Source organism: Capricornis sumatraensis, chromosome 3 (genome assembly GCF_032405125.1).
Source record: "Capricornis sumatraensis isolate serow.1 chromosome 3, serow.2, whole genome shotgun sequence".
NCBI classification, from domain to species: Eukaryota; Metazoa; Chordata; class Mammalia; order Artiodactyla; family Bovidae; genus Capricornis; species Capricornis sumatraensis.
The window spans coordinates 106,930,761-106,950,603 of NC_091071.1; the positions used below are offsets into that span (position 1 = coordinate 106,930,761).

Sequence of the window (19,843 nt, forward strand, 5' to 3'; positions counted from 1 at the left end):
AGTCACCATCTGCAGTGATTTTGGAATCCAAGAAAATAAAGTCTGTCACTGTTTCCATTGTTTCCTCATCTGTTTGTCATGAAGCTATGGGACTGGTTGCCATGATCTTCGTTTTCTGAATGCTGAGTTTTAAGTCAGCTTTTTCACTCTCTTCTCTCGCCTTCATCAAGAGGCTCTTTAGTTCCTCTTTGCTTTCTGCCATAAGGGTGGTGTCATCTGCATATCTGAGGTTATTGATATTTCTTCCGGCAATCTTGATTCTGGCTTATGCTTCATCTAGCCCGACATTTCGCATGATGTACTCTACATTTAAGTTAAATAAGCAGGGTGACAGTGTTAAAGCCAAGGGAAACAGACTCACTCAGGACAGTGTGGATAGTGGAGTGCAGTTTGTTACATCGGCGGGTCTGAGGCAGAGTTTATTCTTTAGTCAGGGACCCCAACCAACTTTTGTGAAAACCTTATATACCTTAGGTGTAAGTTCTCAAGTCCACATCCCCAAATTCCTTAAATCTAGACTGGAAAATGTTAAAGGGAGATACAATCAGGTTATAGCCATGATTCATAATCAGAAGGGTCAGCTGGTTATACATTGTAACCCACACCAGTGGGTGCCATAAAGATTGCAAAGGTGATTGACTACATAGGGGATTATTACATTCTTTATGGCGAAGGGAAATCTTAGTATGGAATCTGGTGTCTATCAGTCCAGGAGGCCTATTCAGCCGTAGGTATGTGATCTCCATTGCTACCAGGCATATAGTCCAAAGTTCACTGGGAATGTAAGATGGAATTTCCTTCTTTTTCAAGATGGTGTCAGCTCAGCCTATTCCTTTCCTCCTTCAACAGTATACAGCCCTGATGTACTCCTTTCCCAATTTGGAACCAGTTCGTTGTTCTATGTCCAGTCGCTTCTTGACCTGCATATAGGTTTCTCAGGAGGCAGGTAAGGTGGTCTGGTATTCCCATCTCTTTAAGAATTTTCTACAGTTTGTTATGATCCACATAGTCAAAGGCTTTAGTCAATGAAGCAAAAACAGCTGTTTTTCTGGAATTCTCTTGTTTTTTTCTATGTTCCAATGGATGTTGGCAATTTAATCTCTGGTTCCTCTGCCTCTTCTAAAACTAGCTTGAACATCTAGAAGCTCACAGTTTATGTACTGTTGAAGCCTAGCTTGGAGAATTTTGAGCATTACTTTGCTAGCATATGAAATGAGTGCAGTTTTGAACTTCCTTTGGCAGTGCCCTTCCAGTCCTGTGGCCCTTGCTGAGTTTTCCAAATTGGCTGGCATATTGAGTGCAGCACTTTCATAGCATCATCTTTCAGGATTTGAATGAGCTCAAATGAAATTTCATCACCTCCGTTAGCTTTGTTCATAGTGATGCTTCCTAAGTTCCTCTTGACTTTGCACTCCAAGGTGTCTGGCTCTAGGTAAGTGATCACACCATCATGGTTATCTGGGTCATGAAGATCTTTTTTGTATAGTTCTTCTGTGTATTCTTGCCACCTCTTAACATCTTCTGCTTCTGTCAGGTTCATACGATTTCTGTCCTTTATTGTGCCCATCTTTGCATAAAATATTCCCTTGGTATCTCTAGTTTTCTTGAAGAGATCTCTAGTCTTTCCCATTCTAATATTTTCCTTTATTTCTTTGGAAGGAAGGCTTTCTTATCTCTCCTTGCTATTTGGAACTCTGCATTCCGATGGGTATATCTTTCTTTTTCTCCTATGCCTTTCACTTCTTTTCCTTTCTCAGCTATTTATAAGGCCTCTTCAGACAACCATTTTGCCTTTTTGCATTTGTTTTTCTTGGGGATGGTTTTGATCACTGCCTCCTGTACAATGTCATGAACCTCAATCCATAGTTCTTCAGGTACTCTAATAGACCTAATCCTTTGAATCTATTTCTCACTTCCACTGTATAATCGTAAGGGATTTGATTTAGGTCACACCTGAATGGTCTAGTGGTTTCCCCTACTTTCTTCAATTTAAGTCTGAATTTGGCAATAAAGAGTTCATGATCTGAGCCACAGTCTGGTCCCGGTCTTGTTTTTGCTGACCATATAGAGCTTCTCCATCTTTGGCTGCAAAGAATATAGTCAATCTGATTTCTGTAGTGACCATCTGGTGATGTCCATGTGTAGAGTTGTCTCTTGTGCTGTTGGAAGAGGGTGTTTGCTATGGCCAGTGCATTCTCTTCACAAAACTCTGTAGTTAGGTATTTATACCCATTTAAATTTAAGAGCAGTAAGACAAGACTCTGGTATATTATTAACACTTTTTCTTTATTTTTGACATTTTGAGGTTAGAGCTAAATAAAAATATTTAGATACATGTTTGGAATTACTGGGCCTGTGACAGTTACGCATTTGACAGGTGCTGATGTATTGATTGCTGACTCACAAGCCATGAGTGGGACTGGTGTCATTGTCCTGATTTTTCAAAACAGTGAACAAAGTAGTCTTCCCTAGATTTATACAGTAGTTGCATTTACAGAAAATGCACTGTGTATTCAAGTGGTGCAAAAATATTTTGTTTATATGGAAAACAGAGTTGAAGTTCTAATGTAATAGAAGCATATTTTAACTGCCCCAAAAGTCCAATCTGACATATGAAGCCCATGCAGGACACAAACAATCACTGTGTTGCAAAATCCTGGCCTGGCAGGTCCTGCAACCTCCTCCACCCTCCACTTAAATGCCACTTCCCTCTGCCCCTTGTTAGACTCAATTAAAGCATCTGTAAATTTCCAAAATACCCCCTAGGGGGCGGTACTGTTGTGGGCTGTAGTGCTAGAGTTTAACAGGAGACTTACCATCTTTTTTTTTTAATTAACTTTTATTGGAGTATAGTTTTTTAAACAGGAGATTTGCCTTGATTTCTTCCTTTGTAAAATGAGGAGAGTAGTAAAGGGATGGAAACAATTCATGTAAAACACTTAGTGAGGTGCCTGGCACACAGTACATGCTCCAGAATGTAAGCTAATATTATCTCCCAGTCAGTCAGCAGAGATTGTTCCCCCAGGCAGATGTGGGTGAGTGAAGATAGGAATCAGGCACGCACCACATCCCCTGCTTGCATCAGCAGTGAGTTATTAAACACTTACAGTCCGCAAAAAGGAGAGCCCGGGGAGAGCTGGAGTCAGAGAAATCTTTCTGGAGGAGACAAGAATGGCTTATTGAGCCAGGGCAGCTGCAACTTGAAGGAAATATATTTATCCCATGAATAATAAATAACTCCTGGATCCTTGCTTTGGGAGTGTGGTCTTCAGACCAGCGGCTTCAGCAGTGTCTGGGGGTTTGTTAGAAATTTTAGCCTGTACCCCAGACAGATTTAGAATCTGCATTTTAACAAGAACCTTGGGTGTTCAATTGCACATTACAGTTGTGATGTGATGGACTAGAGAACCAATTGAGGGACCAGAGGAAAGAACAATGATACTTTATCCTTTGAGAAAACACAGATCTTGGGTGTGTTTCTGACAGAGGGAAGGAGGGAGAGGGAGGAGGTGGGGAGAGATGATGAGTGAGTAGGGGGCAGGTTAGTCAAGATTATGGAGGGCAGTTAGACAGATTCTCAAAGGTGGTCGTACAGCAAATCTACATTAGAATTTGTATTATTCAAATGAATATTCTCAGCCAGATCCCAGATCTACTGAATCAGAATCTCAAATAACAAGGAGTCAGTATTTAAATAAATTTAAAAAAGAAAAAACTTCTCCAGATGAGTTAAAAATGGGGAGGGAGTTTTAAAAACTAGCCACATTTTCACCTGTGGTATTAGAATTTCCTGCAGTATTTCTGTTGGTAAACTCCCCAGGTGATTCTAATGTTTGTGAGCTAGTGACAGGAATTAAATGGGAAAACCTGGAGGAAAAGTCTGGGTGGGAGGGAGTAAGAGGTCTCTGCAAATACCTGAAGGCTGTTTACCTCAGAGTGAAAGTGAAAGTCACTCAGTCTATCCGACTCTTTGCGACCCCATGGAATATGAGTCCATGGAATTCTCCAGGCTAGAATACTGGAGTGGGTAGTGTTTCCTTTCGCAAGCAGATCTTCCCAACCCCAGAATCGAACCTGGGTCTCCTGCATTACAGACAGATTATTTACCAACTGAGCTATCAGGGAAGCCCCAAATTAGAGGTCGCTCAGTCTCGCCAACTCTTTAGTCCTCGGAATTCTCTGGGCCAGAATACTGGAGTGGGTAGCCTTTCCCTTCTCCAGGGGATCTTCCCAACCCAGGGATCAAACCCAGGTCTCCCGCGTTGCGGGCAGATTCTTTACCAACCGAGCCATCAGCGAAGCGCCTCAGAAGACAGAAGCAAGACCAGTGGGTAAAGTTTATTTATTTTTGTGTGTGTGCTCAAATAATCATAGCGTTTTTCTTTTCCCCCCTCCATTTCCCCCTTTCCTAGCAAGAAGCGGCCTTTGAAATGCCCTTGTCCACCTCTTAAAGTTTGTAGTTATTGTTTAAAAAAGGTAAAGTAAATTGGCCAAGGTCAACTCAGATATTCTCAACCCATCCCAACGGCAGCAACAAAATGAGACCCTCTTCCCAGTGCTAGTGATATTTCCACTGCACGACAAAGGTATTTTAATCCCACTCGGATTTCCATCGCAGGCAAACCGAAAATGAGAAACTGGTTACTCTTCAAAAAACAGGGTGCCTTCCCCCACAGTAGGCAGGCTTTAAATAAGGAATTGGCATTTTAGAAGACTCATTAAATCTTAAGACTGATGATATACATAGGAAGAGGAAATCTATCTTTGTGAATCTGGATACGGATATTATATTCAAGCCGAATCTGAATAATGGCCGGTCCCCTTTGGCACCTCTCCGAGTTACACCACAGGGCGTGGGTCCCTGGGTGCACCCACCTCGTTGGTTCGCTGCGGAGACGAGCCGGACCGCTCGCCAGGGGTCGAGCTCCGCGCGGTTAGAGGAGGGAACAGCTGGCCGCGCCAAGGAAGCCCGCGGAGGGCTTCCAGTAGGAGGGAGGCTTTGATCTGAACCCTAAAGTATCAGCAAGACTTGGCTACTCAGAGAGGAAATAGCTGGTGGCGGACAGGCTGGACCCACGGTCCAAGGGCAGTCTCAGTGGTAGTGGTGGTGGTGGTGGAGCGCGGTTAGGGTCCAAACTTCTATAGAACGCCCTGTGGTCCTAAGACACCCGGTCTCTTTAAGTTGGTGTGGAGGGTAATCGACGCTCTTAGAAGACGACCCAACACCGGTGGGGGTGGAGGCAGGTGAACCTCGTTCTCCTGAGATGGGCGATGAGGATGGCAGCCCAGGCAGGAGACCCTGCTTAGTCTGTGAAGCCCGTGCAGCGCCAGAGAAGGGTGCCACATTAGGGCGCTGACCGCTTTCCTAACCAAGCGCGGGCGCAGCCTTCTCGGACAGTAAAGGAAGCGGGTCCGAGGCGATCTCCTCTGCTCACCATCCCGCGGCACGAGTGGGGCGGGTCTCCCATCACACCCTCAGCAGGCCCTGCCCGGGTTTCTGCCGGTCCCGGCTTTCCCGGTAGCCCAGCCCACACCCCCGAGCCTCCGGGCTTCAGGCCTGGCCGGATCCCTCCCTCCCCACCGGCCTCGGGGCGCGGGCTCCGGCGCCGGGGCCTCGGGGCGGGTCCCTGCCGCACGCACCTGCCCCCGGGGGCGGAGCGCGGCAGCTGCTGCTGGGCCCGAGTCTCTGCCACCGGCCACGCGAGCCGCGCGGCTCCCGCACACCCCCCCGCCCCCTGCCGCCGCCGCACCTCCACTCCGCGGCGCCCGCGCGGTCGGTCCGTCCCTCCGCCCGCTCCCAGCCGCGGCGCCTCGCACTTCTAACTCGAGTCCCCGCCGCGCTCGTCGTCGCCGCCCGGACCCGCCGCCCCGCGCCATGGAGACGGCCGCGGGCAGCGAGCGCCGCAGCACCCCGGGTCCCGCAGTCCCGCCGCCGCCCAGGGGCCACGCGCCCTTGGCCACCGCCTCCGGCCCGCTGAGCTCCCCGGCGCGCGAGCCGCCGCAGCCCGAGGAGGAGCGGCAGCTGCGTATCAGCGAGAGCGGCCAGTTCAGCGACGGGCTGGAGGACCGAGGTGAGCGCGCGCAGCCCCGGGCCCCTTCCCCTGGCCCGGCCCCTTTCCCCGGCCGGACGGGCGCGATGAGGAGCCGCTGCTCGGGGCCCGCCTTTCCGCTGGCGGGTGGGGCCGGGCTCGGCGCCTCGGAGCGCGCTGGGGCGCGGAGCTCCGACTTCCCGCGAAAGCGTGCAGAGCTGAGGGCGGCAGCCCCACCTTCCGCGGCCGGCACCGCCCGAGTCGCGGCGCCTCCGCCGGAACCCGAGAACCCGACTGCCTCCTGGGAGACCCCGCCGGGGCCCGCACCCTCCTCTCGGCCAGCCTTGGCTCCTCCAGCGCCCACTGGAAAAGTTTCCTGGAGGCGTGTGTGTGTGTGTGATTTTTTTTACCCCCCTCCGCTTTCCGAGCCGAGCGCTCCGGGTTGACTGCGGGTCGCGCTCAGTTGGGAGGGTCCTGAGCTCAGAGCATGCTCCTTCCCAAACCCCGTTCGGCTCCGTGGGTTAACCAGGGAGAACTAACTTACGCGGATTCAGCTTCGAGGGGCGACTGCCCCGGCGAAGGGGAGTCGGGTGACCTCCGACCCTCATTTACTAGAGACCCAGTTTATCGCGGGTCGCTGCCCCGCTGTCTGCCGATACAGAGGACTGGGACACTTCGATTTGGACCACTGATCCTGGATGGATGCCGCTGGAACCTGGTGGTTCTCGGAGCGCGCATCCCAGCCCCTTAAAAATCCCTGGATTCTGGCAAACGTCCCTATCCCAGGAGGCCAAGCCCGACCCTCCGACAGATAGCCGGTTACCCCTTTGAATTGCCCACATAAAACGCGAGAGACTGCCCTATTCATTCCTATGTCTATCTCCTCCTACATTTCTCTTTTTTCCCCTCCCTAGTTCCCTTTCAGCCCGCTTCTTGGCCACGTCTGTACCTTTTTTGTTTCTTGCAGAATCGAATCCAAATCGGCCCCCTCAAAAAGACTCAATGGCTCTGCTAAAACCGGTTAGTGGCCGAAACGGGATTCTGACAGCCGGCCGCTCCGGGGGGAGCGGCTCGTCGCCACCTCCACCCCCTGTTCTTGGAAGCCTTATTTTGTTGGCTGTGGCGGATTTGTATATTTCAGTCTTAGCAGGTTTCTGTATATTTTTGGTATCTCCTGTACATTTTTATTCCGGTTTAGTGTTCGGAGGCACGATCTCGTTCCTTAGAAATTTTAAACTGTAGCATGTGAAAAACAGAATGACATGGAAGCGGCAATTCCCAGAGAATCGGCAGGGATGCTCGGGCGAGAACTGGAGCCACTCCGGTTGCAACGAGTTCCGCACCTATGTTGCAGTTTCTCCTCCTATTCTCACCTAACTCGATTATCATTTTCGAGCTGATGATGGGTGACATCACAAGCACCCAACAAAATCTATCATTTTTATTGTAGATCGTGTTAATTACCTTTCTCTCTGCAACTGATGCTGTGGGATTTAAAATTTTTGTATTGAAGAAAGACCGAACTCTGGGATGGGCTTATTTTTGTAGCATTGCAGGTCTTCTGTATCAAGCTGGCCTATTTCTCCCTATCTCACAAAAGGATAGGAGGAGAAAAACGTGCTAGGACAAGTTAATATTTAGTGTCATTTTGTAGCTCGGGCTCAAGCGTAAAAAGCCCATCTAAATTCATTCTTAAGGTTATTTTTCACTGGTCAACTGAATTTTATTTTCCATTATGTTATTGCATGAAAGCATTCACTGTTCATAAACTGTCACTGTGTAAAAGTGCTGCTGTCACACACTGCCAGTCTGTTGAGTCCTGTCCCCCAAAGAACCCGGCTTGGTGTGGCCTTGAAAGCTGAAAGTCAGTGTGACATTATTCTGTTTGACCCGTTCCTGGTAGCCAAGAGTTAATGCTGAATGAGTCGTTTCTATTAAATAAATCAGAAGCCTATCTAGGGAGGTTTCTTAAAATATTTTTGTGTTATTTTTTCTTATGGGGCTGCATCTTTTCAATATTGATTTTTTTTTTTTGTATCCCTTGGGAATGGTTCGATTGCTGCTACTGCTATATTTTTCCTAATAGTGAGAGGCTTTGGAGAGGAGGAGGCCTCGGCAGCTGCCTGCTATGTATCTCTACATCATGCCTGGCTTGCTTGTCTTCTAAACCTAAATACCTACCTATGGGTGTGTGGGAGGGTGGACTCCTGGTTCTGTACCCATATTTGGCCTTCTCTCTTGCCATAAATTCCTTCTGAGCTGTCAGGACCCTGTTAACAGTCTCAATCTAACTTTGATCAAAGGCTTGCTTATAAAAATCTAGTGTTTGGGAACTTTAGAGGTTTTTTTTTTCCCCCATAGAAGTGATGTGGCTGGTTCCCAGAAACCTAGCTAGCTCATATTGTCAGTAACTGCAGTGCCATTTGGTTGAGCCTTGTAGTTCAGGGAGCAAGAGCTTTGCGGTCCAAGACTGACTAAAACAAACAAAACATAGGCCAAGTTTGTCTTAGGCATTTCCACACCCTCCCTTTCAATGCCCACTCTTCTCCCCACAAGTGTTTCCCATCATTCTGCCCCAAGGCTTAGGGCCCTAAGAGTGTTATCTGCTTCAGCATTTTCTACTGCCTTCCTATCTAATGAATATTCCCCTTCTTTTTGAGAATCCAAGCATGACCAGTTCTTAGGAGAAAGCGGGGGAACTAATTCATACTAGCATGGAAATGACTGATGGCTTCAACCTCCCTGTGTATATTTGCATCTCCTCAACCCCAGTATCAGTCCTCCATTAATATAACCCTTATGCTTACTTATGCTTACCTTATGCCAGGGTCCAAATTACAAATAGGTGAAATTTGAGTGAGATTAACAATTTGAAGGTGGAGGCCAACTAAAGGCCTCTTTCTTGTAGGAGCCAGCCATGTGTGCAAATGTGAGACCTGCCTTGGGTTCTGTAGGCTGTGCTACCTTTCTTATACTTTTGAAACACAGCTTCCTGAAAATTTTAGAAATTCTCGTCACATCTCTGGCTTGCACATGTGCATGCAGCTAACACAGGTTGGAGGGGGGAGGTAGAGGAACCTGTGTGCAGACAATTCATTTATAAGCCAGGTCTTCATAGATCATTATATCCCACTTCCCTTTGAGGAGTGGAGAGTCATCCACTCTAGGTTTTAGCTCTATTTTTAGGAAGGAAAACTAGTAGGAAGCAAGTGAAGGTTGAATAGGAATGGGTAAGTTTCTCCCTTCCTGGACAGTCTCCATTACATTTACTCCGGTGTTTAAAGTTTGAAACGTCTCATGGGGAAGCACTATCAATCCTGCTGAGTAGGTGCAATCCTGCACCACCTTAGCTGGACAGTGCAGTCCAGGTGAGCTGGCAGCCCACACTCCCCCAAGGGGAGTGCTGGCCCCCTCAGGGGTGAGGTGTGTTCACTGGCCGTGCAGTCAGCTCCAGTCCCATTGTTGGAAACAGCTGGCTTTGGAAGGAAAAAATAAATGTCATGTGTTGGAATCAGAAACCCAGATCATGGTTGTTTCTCTTAGAAAATTAAATCTTCTAGAAGGAACCTTGTTTTTTCACCCCCAGTGGATAACCTCTTGAGATTGTTGCTGTCAAAGTACCCAGCAAATGAACTGCTTACTTGAGTCAGTACTTAAATGTTACAGCTTCACTTCTCTTGAAAATCAATTGGCCAGGATGAAAGAAAGATTTCTGTGTCATTTGGGAAAAGGGAAATAAATTATAGGGAGTCAGTGGGACCTGCATAATATTTTTGGTTGTAGCTTAAACTGGAATCAAGGGTGATTGCAGTTGAAAATTAAAATGGGTGTTTTTAGCAGCTAGGGAAATAGGCAAAGGGACAAAAAGAAGTAGACCAAGGGACAGTTTGAAATCATTTGTACCCAGGGCATAATGTGATGGGAGGTTTTTCTTTTTTCTGTCCAAGTGCATTTTTTAAAGGAAGGTTTGGTGAGATTTTTACAGTGAGATGATGGAGTTTATACCTACCTTTTGCAAATTCATCTCCCTTTTGGTTGTAAATGTGTCTGCAGGTTTCAATGACTAAAAAATCCGGCTGTACACTGGACTCACTAACCAGGCTTCATGACTTTTCCCTGTTGTTCAGGACTTGTGATCTGAGTAGTTAATGGAACTGGGAACTGTGGTGTTGGAGAAGACTCTTGAGAGTCCCTGGACTGCAAGGAGATCCAACCAGTCCATTCTGAAGGAGATCAGCCCTGGGAGTTCTTTGGAAGGAATGATGCTAAAGCTGAAACTCCAGTACTTTGGCCACCTCATGCGAAGAGTTGACTCATTGGAAAAGACTTTGATGCTGGGAGGGATTGGGGGCAGGAGGAGAAGGGGATGACAGGATGAGATGGCTGGATGGCATCACTGACTCAATGGATATGAATCTGAGTGAACTCCGGGAGTTGGTGATGGACAGGGAGGCCTGGCGTGCTGCGATTCATGGGGTTGCAAAGAGTCAGACACGACTGAGTGACAGAACTGAACTGAACTTGTTATATTTCAAACATGATGCAGTTCTCAGTAGCCCAGTGCTTAATGTGGTGCCCAGTCAGTCTAGTGGGAAGATGCCTTCTTACACAATGTGTAAGTGTGATTTGTTGCATGCTGTGTAGTATTTTACTCATGGGTGCTTAAACCCTGACTACCAGTTTCTTCATCATTTGGAGCAGTTGTGATAAGGCTGTTCCATCTCTACGAAGTATATAATGGGTTATTTGGCTAGAGATGGTGTCCTGTTTATGTGGAATGTGTGCTTAGTCACTCAGTTGTGTCCGACTCTTTGCAACCCCATGGAGTGTAGCCCGCCAGGCTCCTCTGTCCATGGGGATTCTCCAGGCAAGAATACTGAAGTGAGTTGCTATGCCCTCCTCCAGGAGATCTTCCCAACCCAAGGATGGAGCCCAGGTCTCCTACATTGCAGGCAGGTTCTTTACCATTTGAGCCACCAGTGGGATGCTGGGCTGAGAATTTGGTTCTCCATGCAACTAAGAGATGCCGTATATGATCTCTTTTCAAAGGAGAAGAAAAAATGTCCATCAAGATCATACTGATGTTATACTTTGACTCAAGGCTGTTGAAACTTGGGCATTGTCTCAGAGGCATCCTGTATTTCTGTTGTTGAGGACTCAGTGTCGAAAGCAGAGGAGATGAAATCAAACCTTTATTGTATGTGGCATGCCTGGGAAGAGACCCCTAGTTTTAGTAGGTTTACCCCACATAGTCTGAGAATTTTTTGACATAAGCTTGATACAAAGGAATAGATGCTATAAAGCAGAAAGAGGAGAGAAGAAAACATGGCATGTAATTTAGGTCAGCTGGCTGTTAGTTGTGGTTAAAGAGAAATGATCCTTCTGTTAATTGATGAGGGGAGCCACGAGGGCATTTGTATTCCATGACTCATTGCTTTGGGCAAAACCCAGTCCACCAGTACCGGCCAGGATGGTGGATCAACGCAAATTGGTGCTGCAGTTGAGGAGCCCAAAAGCCCAACCAGATGTGGGCTATTCATGCTGTTTTCTTAACGAAAGGCTTTGTTAGAAGGAGCTGCACCTGCTTGAGTCAGTGAGCCAAGGGAGTTAACACAGGGGCAGGGGCATGGCTGGGGTCATATGTCCTCAGGTCAGAGGTTGGTGGGCTGGCAGGCTCCTTTATAAAGAAGACAGCTGGCATTTCCCTGTGGGAACATGAACCAGATACGCTTGAGCCAGCGATCTTTCAAGAGATGCCCCAAAGCTTGATTTCCATGCCACTCTCCTAAAACACCTCTTGGATAACTGACTCACTTTGCTGCACACTGAAACTAGCACAATATTATAAATCAACTATATTTCAATTAACAGCCCCCCCCCCCCAATCTTGGCCCACAGGCTGTCGGTTTATAATCCTTGGATAAGAACATATAGCTCTAGTTGTGGGTTTCTTAATAAGGAAATGCTTAACTTCCTTTTCTCCTTGTATTTGTCAGGCTTACTAGAAAGCAGCACTCGGCTAAAACCTCATGAAGCCCAGAACTACAGAAAGAAGGCGTTGTGGGTCTCCTGGTTCTCCATTATTGTCACACTGGCCCTGGCGGTGGCTGCCTTTAGTGAGTATTCAGTCTTGCTGATCGATGTAGTTTATGGGTGTTGTCGGTTTTATTCTCGACTCCTGTGGGATGCACTTTTGCTTTTAGTTGACTATTATTGATGAGTAAATTTTTTTTCGATGGTTACATAGTCACATGCTTATAAATTAGTAAAATGGCTTCTCTCCTCTGCAGAGGCGAGAGGTAGTTAAGAAGAAGACTGGGAGTCTAGGCTCTAATCAGTATGCGCGTTTGTGGCAGTCAATTCTGGCTGCCAGCTGAAATAGTGAAAATATTCTCTTGGTGGATGCCGTCAGCCTGGGCTGACATGTGACAAACATATATCCTTGAGACTGGTATTTTGAACCTCATGCTACCAGATGAGTGTAATATTGTAGTACGACCTCTCCTCCCCACCCCCACCCCTGAATTATATTTGCCTGAGGTTTAGAATAAAATCATCTGAACATTTTAATGAAACAAAAATGGGAGGATCCCCTTGCAAGTTTTCAGTGGCCTTGGAAACAAAAATATTTATCATAATCGAGAAGAACTAAGAAAACTGACTGCTTTCTGCCCATGGATAATCCAGTTTCCCTGTTAGGAAGCCCCATGACATGCATTTTCTCTACTAACATTTGCAGCCTATGGAAATGTGCATGTGCTGTTTATTCTTATTAATGTGCAGTGATTCATAAGCTTAAGCAGTGACATGCAGCTTCAGCTCAACCTTGCTGGAATCCACAGTGATTTTTTTTCTTTTTAATGCTAGGAAAAAGAACGTATGATATGCATTTTGTGATTAATTTATGGCCTTAACAGATTTATATTCTAAGTAATGAGTATCATACAAAGTGTCTCATGTGACAACCGCAGAGTAGGAGAAGGAAGGGCTGTGTCTGCTGGAATATACTACCCTGTGTGTTTTTAAAATTCCATTCTGCACAGTTAGAGCTGCTGCTGGAAATTGGTGTTGGCTCCCAAGGGGGAATATTAGAATTTGACCAAGTGTTCCTTGCAAAACTCAGTGTATATTCCTTGAAGCAATATCTATTTGGAAACACTGTACCACATCTTGGCTTTTTTTTTTTTTTTTTTTTTGCCACTTATTTAGCAGCCAAGGATAATTTCAGGGTAGAAGCATTTATCAGTGAGCCAAAAATCTGATCAAGAGGAATTCTGATCCCTGAAAATAGCTACTCCTTCCTTTTTTAAAAAAAAACCCTGAAACAAGAGTAACAGCCCTATTGACATCCCTGGAGGATAATTTGGTTGCGGTGGCTGGTGGTGGGCTCCAAATCTGACCCTGTGATTTACATATGTAAAGAAAGACGAATGGCAGGAAGGGAAGTGATTTACAAACAGCATAATAGTTACTCTGACTGATAGAGCTGTTATGACTTTATAATGTGATTGTTTGAATGAGGACATGAATGTGGAGAAATACTGAGCAAGTTTTTCCTTTGGGAGAAGAATCCTACATTTGATGTGCTTAATCAGAATAAGAAAAAAATTAGGAAATTTTGGGTTTCCATATTATGCCTGTTCAGCTGGGTTATCTTAAAAATTTTGTTCCATTGCTTATAATAGAAAAAGACTGTTGCATAATGCATATGCACTTATAATATTGCTTTATGAAAAGGGTTCTGTTTCTCTTTAAAATGATTTTACCCCCTTTTTATAGCAAGTAATTTAACTCTTGTAACTTCTTGCCTATAAAATGTTGGCATTGGGGTATACATGGCATCATGATTTTTGTTGCTTTCTGTGGTACATTAATTTGTTCCCAAGTTGCTTTCAACTTGTTTTGGTACAGTTAAACCAAAAAATGTAAAAGCTAAACTATGTATTTTCTCATTTTAACTAGAGTAACTTTAATGTGTGTGCACATGTGTGTGTTTTATATTTTAGACCTTCGAGGTGGTCTGTGGCTGCATTGTAGGGTTGTTGGTTTTATTCTTTAGTTCCCTAAATCTATTTGTAATATGAAATATTAAAAACTTTTAAAACATCACTTACATGTTGATAGACTTTCGCTCAATCATTTTCACAGTTTTGAAGGGGAAGAAAGTCAATAGAGATTAAGCAATATAAGCTGACTTTTGAAATTGTTTAAATTAGTATTTAAAGGAAAATGGTATGTTTCAGAAAGCACAGTAAATGTATTTTTTAAAAAGGCTCAGAAGGAGCCCTCAATATTCTGCAAGGAGGTGGTTGACAGAGAGATGGGATAAAATGGAATAGGCTGGCTTGGTGAACAGATGTTGTATCCAATGGAATGGTCAGGTTGAACCAGTTAACATTTTAAAGAGAACTGCTATGGAATGCAGTGCTGTGAGATGGCAGACAAGTGTGGAGTGTGTGCCCGTGTGTGCATATGTGTGTGGTGTGTGTGAGTGTGGTGGTGTGTGTTGCCAGGAGGTGATAGTCATGGTGAAGAGTAGAGGACGGTATTTATTGTCACGTCTTCTTGCTACTACTGGATGGTAAACTCTTCGGGGCAGGATGAACATCCATTTTTACTTGGAAATCAGTATTCAAGATTGTTGAATGAGTGAACTGAGAAACATTTTCTAAAATGCAATTTTTTTTTTAAGTTGGGGGAAGCAAAAGATTTCTTAGAAATAAATTTCATCTAAAGATTTGTTTAGATACCAGATTTAGGTCTTATTTATTTTATAAACAATTGAAATCTATTTAAGACAATTGGATAATCCTATGGCCATTCTCTTACTAAGGGCCTTTCTTGGAGCTCTGTGGCTGGTTCAGTTAGAAACCCATCTTTATCTCCTTATCTGCCATTTCCTCTTTAATTGTACATGCTGATTTTGAGCTGAGCATCCTCTGGAGAAATGCTGTTGTTTCTTTTGTGTCTGGAAATGAGGCTGATGGATATATGTAAGTTTTCGGGATGCCTCTTTTTTCAGGACTGGAAAGATTCATATTTTTACACAGTGTGTACATTTGCAAATGAAGACTATTATCCTTCACTTCCTACCAGCTTCCAAGTAATCAGGTACACTTTATTTTCACAGATTAGTAGTTTCTAAAAGACCCAATGATAAAAATAGCTTTGTTTAGTATTACTGAGTGATCGGTGATAAATCACTTACACATGTAAGTATGGATACAGGATGTCTGACATACAATGGATGATGTAAATGGATGTCTGGTATAGTCTGAAAAATTAGGTGAGTTTTCAAAGTTTGTGACTTTGAAAGTATTTTGAGAGGAATATGTGCTTTGAAAGGGAGATGAACTATTTTTGGGAATCCTTGGTAATGTAGTGATTTTTGGACCTGCTCAAATGCTGATATAAAACCAGATGGTAATACATCTTGAATATTTCAGAGAGAGTTTTAGTTTGGCTTTAAAATTACTTCTGTTTATAATCGGTAGGCAGCATGGAAAATGGCAATCCTGTTATGAACAAACCTTAAAAAATCTGTTTTAATAATGAGGTTAGAAAGAGAACAGAAGTTCTGTTTCACAGTTCAGGGTTTCGACATCATTGATGTCTTTGTTAGAATGAATTAGGAAAGTGCATTCTGACTCTGAGGTTTAAATGAGTGTGAGTTAATTTTTAGGCACTCAATACATGTTCTGTAGGAAGTGAAGATCTATTTGAAACATTCTCAGGGGAAAAACCTTTTCTAAGATACACAGTTCCACTTTGAAAAAAAAATCCAAACCAAGATCTCAGAAAAAGTTCTCTCAAAAATTTTGTGAATCAGTAGATTTAAGAATTGGAAAATTTTCTGAAAGGAGTGGTTTCTATACTTGGGGGTTTTAAAATAATGTATCTGATTGTTGTATAAACTCTTAACCCTTAAACATGGTGGAATAAGTATACTTATTCTTTTTATTTTTAATTTGTGAGTCTAAGAGTTGAGCAGAGAAGGCAATGGCACCCCACTCTAGTACTCTCGCCTGGACAATCCCATGGACAGAGGAGCCTGGTGGGTGCAGTCCCTGGAGTCGCTAAGAGGCGGGCACAACTGAGCGACTTCACTTTCACTTTTCACTTTCATGCACTGGAGAAGAAAATGGCAACCCACTCCAGTGTTCTTGCGTGGAGAATCCCAGGGACGGCGGAGCCTGGTGGGCTGCCATCTATGGGGTCGCACAGAGTCAGACACGACCGAAGCGACTTAGTAGCAGCAGCAGCCAAGAGATAGATAAAATGAAATTATAGGTGCTTTTATAAACTCAGCAAAATATGTCTAGGAATTTATTATGGTATCTCTCAACTGACACGTGTGTGAGGTGGGAAAGGCAAAAGACTCTCCAGTGGCCCTCTGGTGCCCTGAGAGAGATAAAGAGTTACAGTGGCTTAAAATGTGTGGCCTGACCTGGCCTTTGCCCCCCCCTTACTCAGACATCCCAGCTTCCCAGGACTGGAGCTGGCATCTTTCAGCAAAACTCATCTTCTGGTAAACCTTCATGTGGCTGAATCCTTTGAGGGCCTCACCAGCCATAAGGACTCATTTCCCAGAGTAGTTTTATTCATTCTTCGGTGTGTTTTCTTCATGCCAGTTTCCCCCTTTGTGTCCCACCTGCATTAGGTCAGGATGCCTGTGAGACCCTCACTGCTCCTGCGGCTGAACCTAAGACCCAGCCCCTACACCATTTCCCTGAAGACTTAGGGGGCTTCCATTCTGCTCCTTCCTGTCGTTCGCTGTTCTTGCTTATTTTTCTTGATGAAAGAAGGTTGTGCACATTATGAAAGTTCATGAGGCCGGAAGTACACAGTGCCAATCTCTTTCCCATCCTCAACTTTTTCTCAGTTACCCCTCACCAATGACAAGCCTTGTTGCCAGGGTCTTATATTTCCTTCTAGACGTTCTCTGGGCATGGGAAATGCAGTGTGGTCCCTGTGTGTACAGTCCCCCGTTGCTACTTAGGTTAGATATGGGTCTTATTCTTGCTGATCTTTCAAGGAGCCCGGCCTCTTTCCAAGCTGCTGTTCCCCAGGGTAGTGTGGTGGGGAGTTTTCCGGAACAACTTCCCAACCACTGCCGGTCTGGGCTGCTGAGCTGAGCGGGGAGGATGTGGGCAGGAAGTTTGTGAGCCACATCCTGGGCCTCTTTAGGGGGATAACTTGCTCCCCGGGAGAGCGCAGGACAAATGATAACCAGAGATGCTGATTCTGAGAGGTGGAAACCAGGAGGGAGGAACAGCTGAAATTCGGTTTGGGCACCTCATGTTGACAACACGCCCTGCCTCTGGGTTCTTCCTTCCTGCCCTCATGTCCTTGTGGGTTGTGGACTCAAAGGGTGATGTCTCATCTCCCCACCCCAAGAACGCCGGCTCACAGATGATGCCGGCTCACGGATGCTTAGTATCTTAGTTCCGCACCTTTGCTCACCTAGAGGCCCCTTCTGATCTTGCCCCTCCTCCCTGGCTGAACTCGGCTCCTCCCATCCCCCCAGCCAAGCTTGCCCACAAATGCTTCCTGCATTTCCCCAGACACTGCATCCTGCTCTTCGCCCCCACATCCATGCACCTGCTCTGCCCTTGGTGTCAGAGGCCCTGTGTTCCTGACCCCTATGTTTTCTTTTCTAGCCAAATTTTACTTATCCCTCAAAACTGAGATGAAAGAGCCCCTAGTCCAGGAAGCCTCCTCTGACCCTCCGTTTTCTGATGAAATGCATTTTGGGAATATAGCCAATATTTTATAATAACTATAAATGGAGGAAATATAATTCTTAAAAATTGTGAATCACTATGTTGTATACCTGAAATGTACATAAGTAAGTAAACTATACCTCAATAAGAATGATTTAAAAATGGAAAGAAAAAAAATGCCCTTGGTTTCCAGAGCTTCGTGGGCACTGGACAGTGTATCAGGAACGTGATACACGATACTTACATCATTGTGTTGTCACTCGGTGAACCCTCCTCAAAGGCAGGGCCCTGTTTTCTCAGGTCTGCCTTCTCAGCCCCTAATACAGTTGGCGCTCAGATGCTGGTTCAATTAGTTCAGTTCAGTCTCTCAGTCGTGTCCGACTGTTTGGGACCCCATGTACTGCAGCTTGCCAGGCTTCCCTGTCCATCACCAACTTCCAGAGCTTGCTCAAATTCATGTCCATGCCATCCAACCATCTCATCCTCTGTCATCCCGTTCTCCACCTGCCTTCAATCTTTCCCAGCATCAGGGTCTTTTCCAGTAAGTCAGTTCTTTGCATCAGGTGGCCAAATATTGGAGTTTCAGCTTCAGCATCAGTCCTTCCAGTGGATATTCAGGATTACTTTGCTTTAGGATTGACTGGTTTGTTCTTCTTGCAGTCCAAGGGACTCTCAGGAGTCTTCTCCAACACCACAGTTCAAAAGCATCAGTTATTCGGCACTCAGCTTTCTTTATAGCCCAACTCTCACATCCATACCTCACTACTGGAAAAACCATAGCTTTGACAATATGGACTTTTGTTGGCAAAGTAATGTCTCTGCTTTTTAATATGCTGTCTAGGTTGGTCATAGCTTTTCTTCCAAGGAGCTAGTGTCTTTTAATTTCATGGCTGCAGTCACCATCTGCAGTGATTTTAGAGCCCAAGAAAATAAAGTCTGACACTGTTTCCACTGTTTTCCCATCTATTTGCCATGAAGTGATGGGTCTGGATGCCATGATCTTCGTTTTTTGAATGTTACATTTTAAGCCAGCTTTTTCACTCTCCTCTTTCACTTTTATCAAGAGGCTCTTGAGTTCCTCTTCGCTTTTTGCTATCATAAGGGTGGTGTTATCTGCCTATCTGAGATTATTGATATTTCTCCCAGCAATCTTAATTCCAGCTTGTGCTTCTTCCAGCCTGGCATTTCGTATGATGTACTTTGCATATAAGTTAAATAAGCAGGGTGACAGCATACAGCCTTGATGTATTCCTTTCCCAATTTGGAACCAGTCTGTTGTTCCATGTCCGGTTCTAACTGTTGCTTCTGATACTGATGTTTCAGATACTGGTTGGACTGGAGTAGTTTTTAACATCTCCCTGCTGAGGCCACTGTGGCTGCAGCAGGTTGAGGATGTATGTTTGTAGGTGAAAATCTCAGAAAAAGGAATGGCAGCTTTTTCAAGTGAATGGAAACAAGCGGGAAAGCCAGTGGGGATGGGGGCTGCAGGGCCCTTGTCTCTCCCTCCCCCCACACCCCCACCCTCCCCTCTCCCTCTGCCTCCTCTTGGGCCCACAGATCCAGGGTTCCATTGATCCAGACTCACTCATGGCTGTTAGGAGAGTGCATCTTCCCAGTCCCCAGGCTTACAACGAGCTGTTGTTTCCAGCCCACAGTAGAGGAGGGGTCTTAGCAGCTGCCTGCTTGTTCTGCTTCCCGTCTCCCTGCATTCTGCACACAGCCTTTAATTAAAATGTGGCCAGGGTGTATTAGCACAGAGGTGTCCTTGTCGCACAGCCCCGGCGCTGACTCAGGGAAGCTGGGCAGTGAGCCCTCTGGACTCATTAGGCTGGGTGGGTCCTTGCCCCCTCCTTGCTTGTGTCTGGGCTCTGCTAACAAGCCTTCCAGAGTCCTGTGGGAAACTCCTGAGGGCTTTTCCTGTTGCCTCTCAGGCTCTTTCCAGGCACAGTTGTTAGCCGGTGGGACAAGAAGGGGTTTTCTGGTCTGCTTGTGCTTAATGACTGTGATCTGGTCCTCTGGGGATTTCCCCTTGAAGGTGAAGTTTCTGGCAGAGTCCTCCTTGACGAGAGGTTATTTCCTGGAGCCTCGTCC

General features: G+C 45.5%; 1 protein-coding gene across 1 annotated transcript in view; it reads left to right on the top strand.

Annotated features, from left to right (window-relative positions):
- The first annotated feature begins 5,875 nt into the window (after positions 1-5,875).
- Positions 5,876-19,843, top strand: part of TMEM163 (transmembrane protein 163) — a 277,527-nt gene continuing 263,559 nt past the window's right edge. The window contains exons 1-2 of the mRNA XM_068969547.1: positions 5,876-6,071; positions 12,026-12,145. Coding sequence (XP_068825648.1) covers positions 5,876-6,071; positions 12,026-12,145 — 316 coding nt within the window. The remainder of the gene's footprint in view (positions 6,072-12,025; positions 12,146-19,843) is intronic.